The 6,090-nt window shown below is 40.5% G+C and overlaps 1 gene segment (V, D, J or C); it reads right to left on the bottom strand.

The window, feature by feature from the left end:
• Positions 1-1,284: 1,284 nt before the first annotated feature.
• LOC106569110 (T cell receptor alpha variable 12-2-like) lies at positions 1,285-5,590 on the bottom strand. The segment is given in 3 exon segments: positions 1,285-1,320; positions 4,917-5,227; positions 5,336-5,590. Coding segments are annotated over 3 exon segments (390 nt in total).
• Between the last annotated feature and the right edge of the window lie 500 nt (positions 5,591-6,090).

Here is a 6,090-nt window from a genome sequence, read left to right as displayed (position 1 = left end):
TCAGGACCATAAAAATAGTACCTTTGTTTAGAGGAGATGTACTTTTCCTTATACAATTCCCCTATAATTTCACAAATCCTTTGACTATGATCGGTGTTAAAACAATTCTAATTAAATTATTAAATGAAATCATACTCTACCTTAACCACAATGTATTTAAAAATGCATTGGTTTGTTATGAAAAAGAATGCTATTAAACATTTGCATTTAAAGTCAAACTTTTTAATCTATATAAACAAAGTGCATATAAATCTAACCATTCAAAATGAATATAATCTGAACAGCATAATAGAATATTGCACCATATCAACCAAAATATATATATCAATTTGCAAAACTGCAGCATCCCACAAATTGAAATAAATGTAAAAAAGAAGGATGCTATTACACATGTGCATTTAAAGTATAACTTTTTTAATGTATATAAACAAAGTGCATATAAATGTAACAATTCAAAACGAATACAATCTGAACAACATAATAATAGAATATTGCACCATATCAAAGAAAAATAAATAACAATGTGCAAAACTGCAGCATCCCACTTAAAACATTAAACTGGTCCCTATTTTCTCTCTCTTCTTTATTGCCATGTTATAACCAGCAGCACACAGCAATGCTGACCGTATTTTGCTTTTATGAGAGATTTGCATTCAGAAATGCAAGCTGCCTCACTTTCGAGGGGCTGATGAGGTTTCTTCTCTCAGTAATTATTTGTCCCGTTTTCGAGAAGACCCTCTCAGAGGGAACAGATGTGGCCACTATGCAGTCTCCCTGTCATGACTTTAGTAAGCCATGGGTAGACAGAGGCCTTGTTCTTCCACCAGCTCAGAGGATCTGCAGATCTTTGGTGTAGGGGCTCCTCCAAATAGGATCGGACCTCCATTATGGCATCTGCTGAGGGATTCCTTCGTGCTGCATCCCCAGTTGCTCTCTCGTCAAACAGCATCCAAACAGCAGACGTTTGTGGCACTACTGCTGGTGCTTCTGCTCCATCTGATCCCTCTTCTTCCTGTTGCCCTGGTGCCTGAGCCAGCTGACTACAGGGGCTGTCCCTCCCTGCTGCTGAGGTTATTCTTTGAAGAGCCTCATCAATCGCTCTGGCATCACTGAAGGCTAACTTCTTAAACCTGGGGTCAAGTGCAGCGGTTTCTGATGTGATTATATTCCATTCTGTGGAACGTTCTGTCCATTGATGAACATAGGATGTCCATCAACTCTGTCACATGTCCTCTGGTTACATTTGCTTCTCTCTGGCGGCTGGCAGTGATTCGCTGCAGACTCTTACACAGGAGTATCGTTTTTGAGGCTGTCACATAGCTGAAAAGAGATAACAGTAACTTATTAGTTCAGGTTCATGTTTTGTCTACTGATAGTACATTCTCATCTACTGCTCATATACATATATAATACTGGATTAAATAATGATGTAGTAATAACTGCTTACTGTACCTCTCTCCACTGATCCCCACAGTGACCTGCTCAAAGGGTTCCAGGACTCTGCACACCTCCTCCACCACCTCCCATTCCTCTTGGGTCAGAGCATCAACAGGTGACAATGGCCAGGGTAGAGATGATGGCATCCTTTGACTCAAGAAACCGCTTCAACATATAAAATGTTGAATTCCACCTTGTAGTGCAGTCTTGTTTAGGCCTCAGCTCAGGCATCCCCATCTGGCGTTGTGTAGACTTTAGTTTTTCAGCACCTACTGTGCTCTTGTGGAAGTATTCCACAGCTGCTTTCACTTTGTCCACAGTGGGCTTCATCACCTTCAGAGCATCTCTTACAATCAGGTTGATTGTGTGGGCAAGACATGGATGATGGGTCAATTTTAAAATTGACATGGCTTTGGTTATGTTAGCTGCATTGTCGCTAACACAACAGACCACTTTTCCATCTTGCCATTCTCTGGCCACTCTCAACAGTTCCTCTGCCAAGTTCTCTGAGGTGTGCCTGTCGCTGAACTCAAAGCAGTCCAGAAGACAACTAGACATCGAAAAATCTTCAATGAAGTGACATGTCCAGCAGTCAGTGGTAAGGAAAACTGCATTAGCTTTTTTTACTCTTTCCCACACTGAACCCTGTGTGCTCTCGTACATTTGTGGAATAAGTGATTTGGAAAGGGTTTTTAAGCTTGGAATTGTGTACATTGGATTTAGACTATTGCTATAATTTCTAAAACCTCTGTCCTCCAGGATCAAAAATGGCAGGAAATCTGTGGCAATCATTTTAGCTAATGCAATATGAATTTGGCCTTGTTTTGCTACAGACATAGACTGGTCCATAGAAGACTGCGTTCCTGTGGGTCGCGGAGTAGGTCTACTTGACTGAGTGGATACATCTCCACTTGTGGAGGTGCTGGCTCCACACTATCACTAGCAGGCCCGCTTGTTTCTCGAAGCTCCGCTACAGCTAGCTTCACAGTTGGGTGCACAGTTCGCATATGCCGGTGTAGGTTGTGCGTAGAACCGGCTTTATATGAGATTTAGTTTTTTGGGAAATTCTACACTGTGCTCTAACATTGTCTACATTATTAAAATGCACCCAAATGCTACAGTGCTTCCGACTAATTTTCCAGCTGTTGTTTTCACAGCTGTCCTTCCTCTCTCCTCGGCTGCTAAGTGTGTGACTGTGAGTGAGTTGGCTCAGCCCTCCCTCACGCATCTTTGGTTCATTGATTGACACTACGTGTCTGATTGACAGGAACATCAGGTGAGGCTGTTAGTCTGAGCAGACAGTCAGAATGAATGTGTGCACTTGAGCATTTAGGCCTATATTATTATAATTTTTTTTTGTTCTTTGAATGAGTTAATTATATTCATTTAAATCTTTTGATTATTCATATCTTAATTTGTAAAATAGTTTTATAAATAGTTTTGGCTCTTCTGATATGTGAGCCGGCTCCCAACGTTCACATACAAGACTCGTTCGGGAACGACCCATCACTACCCGGTCCGGTCGAGCCTCACTAGTCAGATGAAGCTAGCTGGCTGCTTATAACATTAGCTTTGGGCAACAGGGTTAAGTAGCTGGCCAGCTATTTATTTTTATGAACTGAAGTTAAATTTCAATAGGCGAAAAACAACTGGCTACCTAGCTAATACTTACTCACAAAGAGTCCTAAATCATTGTTAAGGATAATGAAAATGACTGCAGTTTCTAAGGGTAATTGTTTTCAGGCTGGTTGTATTTGTGCTAGCTAGGTACCAAGTTAAAGCTAGTTAGCTAGCTACCCCAGAAGTTGCTGTCGAACAAATAATGCCTTATTACCAATCGCGGTATTGTAAACACATCATTCGTGGCCAGTGTGTGCTTGTTTGCAGACTTTATTTGTACAGCTTTGACAGTGCTACTGATAGTGGTGGTGCTTGGCTTACACGTGCAAATTCACATAAGCTTCATGTTACTTGAAGCTTCTCGTTTTGCAAAACGTACCCGATTGACACTTCTATGCTGATAACATGCTGGAAAAACAGAAGCATATGCTGAGTACCTCATACCTATGGTAAAATATGGTGGTGGATCTTTGACGTTAAGGGGCTATTTTGCTTCGACTGTTCGGCATCAGGTCAACGGCATCATGAACTTTAGCAAGTACCAGGACATTTTAGCCAAAAATCTGTTTGCCTCTGCCAGGGTGCTGAAACTTGGCCGCAAGTGGATCTTCCAACAAGACAACTAATCAAAATCCACTAAGAAATGGGTAATTGGCCACAAAATCAACATTTTGTAATGGCCATCTCAGTCACCTGTAGTTTGAATTGAAGAGGGCATCCCATAATAGCAGATGAAGGATATCAAGTATCTGGAAAGGTTCTGTATGGAGGAATGGTGTAAGATCCCCCCATGTGTTCTCCAATCTCATAAAATATTTTAGAACGACTTACAGGAGCAATTAAGGTTAAGTGCCTTGCTCACAATTAAGGTTAAGTGCCACCTTTGGGTGTCTGACCATTCTTGAAACGCACAGGAAACTGTTGAGCGTGAAAAACCCAGCAGCATTGCCGTTCTTGACACAAACCGGTGCGCCTGGCACCTAATACCTTACCCCGTTCAAAGGGACTTAAATATTTTGTCTTGCCTATTCACCCTCTGAATGGCGCACATACACAATCCATGTCTCAATTGTCTCAAGGTTTAAAAATCCTTCTTTAACCTGTCTCCTCCCCTTCTTCTACCCTGAATGATTGAAGTGGATTTAACAAGTGAAGTCAATAAGGGATCATAGCTTTCACCTGGATTCACCTGGTCAGTCTATGTCATTGAAAGAGCAGGTGTTCTTAATGTTTTGTATACTCAGTGTAGCTCTGTATTTGTCTTTTTTGTTTTATACAGTATTTTTTGCATATCTTTATCAAGGGTGCCAATAGTTATGGACTTGACCAGACCAAAACAGTGTAAGAGCCTTTTATGTTTGTCTGGTCCATTACCAGTCATTTAACCTCATCCTAAGGCTATTGCACGCTGGGATTGAGATACCCCAGTCAGTTGATTTCAGGTATGCTCCTCTAAAGAGTACATGGATTTACCAGCAGAGGACTAAACCACTGAGCAGTCATGTCCATAAATATTTGCACCCTTGATAAAGATCAGCAACATGACTGTACATGTTGAGAGTAATGATGTCACATAATGTATGTCTATTGTATGTAGATGATGTGATTAAGAGGCCTGACTGTATCAGAATAGGAATATGCATCAAATTGACAGAATCTGTCAATGCTCAAATCAAATTAAGGACAGGTGAAACATTGGAGTCATGAACTTTATTTACAGGAGACATTAACATCATTCTTTAATGTTTTGATGTCTACAAAGTAAGGGTTAGACACAAGTTCAAACAAAAACTGGATAAATTCCTGCTGATGTGGTCCCTGCTGAGGTTTTTGTACAGTGTGTGTAGGTTTCCTGTCACTGTGGGCCTCACAGCGCAGTAGTACAGAGCAGAGTCTGTCATGTCAGCAGAGGAGATCTCCAGATCCAAACGGTTTTTCCCTTCATTCAGTTTTGAGGATAATCGAGCATTCAGAGGATCTGCTTTCTTTATAAACCCTGAACCCAAGATGTACAGGAGGAACTCTGGCCTTTGTTCTGTGTCCTGTCGATACCAATAGAATTCGTCTCCAGCAGTAGCTCTTCTGGAGTAGTTGTAAGACAGGGTAACAGGGGTTCCCTCTAAACAGTACTCTTCTTTCTTGAGTGGAGTGAGGTCTTCACAACTGACACCTGCATAGAGAATGGTTTTTAATACACACACACTTAATTGTTCATGAAAATGGGCAAGTATGGCAATACATTGTATGGAAATGTACTGTATTGTATTGCATAACAAACCCATAACTATGGTCAGGAACAATGCTGAATACAGCAACTGCATCTTAGATGAAGAGAAACAAACCGAAAGAAAGATCTAAGCAGCCTCCTGTTTTACATTTTCTATGCTGCTGTTCAATTGCTGTTCAACTCATCCTCTACCATAAGTCCCTCCCCTTAACATACAGTAGGTATGTTACTTATGTATGTCATACAATATGTCTGTTTCCTCCCATGGTTCTTGACAGTTTTCGTACAGTGTGTCAAAGTTTCCTGTCACTGTGGTCTTCATGGCACAGTAGTAAACAGCAGTCTGTCACATCAGAAGAAGAGATCTTCAGATCCACAAGTTTGTCCACTTTATCAATGGAAACTGTCAGATGAGGATGTGATGTACAAGAGGAATTCTGGTTTGGATCCGGGATATTGGCAGTACCACTGTAGAGTGTAGATAGTGCCATCATATTAGAAGGAGAGATTGACATTCCTTCCCTCCTGAACAAGCTCTTCTGTAGTAGCAGGGTTTATTGAATCCCCAAAACTGTTTATTGAATCCCCGAAATATTTGGTCAAATAACTTTTGTAACTGTAAAACTGTGCAGATATTTACAAATGATTAATGTGCAATTAACATGTTTTTGTGCTGTTAATTCACTGTAAGATTAAATTAAAAGATTTCAATCCATATAATAATAACTCACCTAAAAAAGCTGAAAAGAGAACAAATGAGAAGAACACCATCAATTGTCAGACATGATTAATTCTAATCAGACAGG

This window comes from Salmo salar, chromosome ssa14, assembly GCF_905237065.1.
Source record: "Salmo salar chromosome ssa14, Ssal_v3.1, whole genome shotgun sequence".
NCBI lineage: Eukaryota > Metazoa > Chordata > Actinopteri > Salmoniformes > Salmonidae > Salmo > Salmo salar.
The sequence above is the reverse complement of the archived record's forward strand: the minus strand, read 5'-3'. Positions and strand labels throughout refer to the sequence as shown.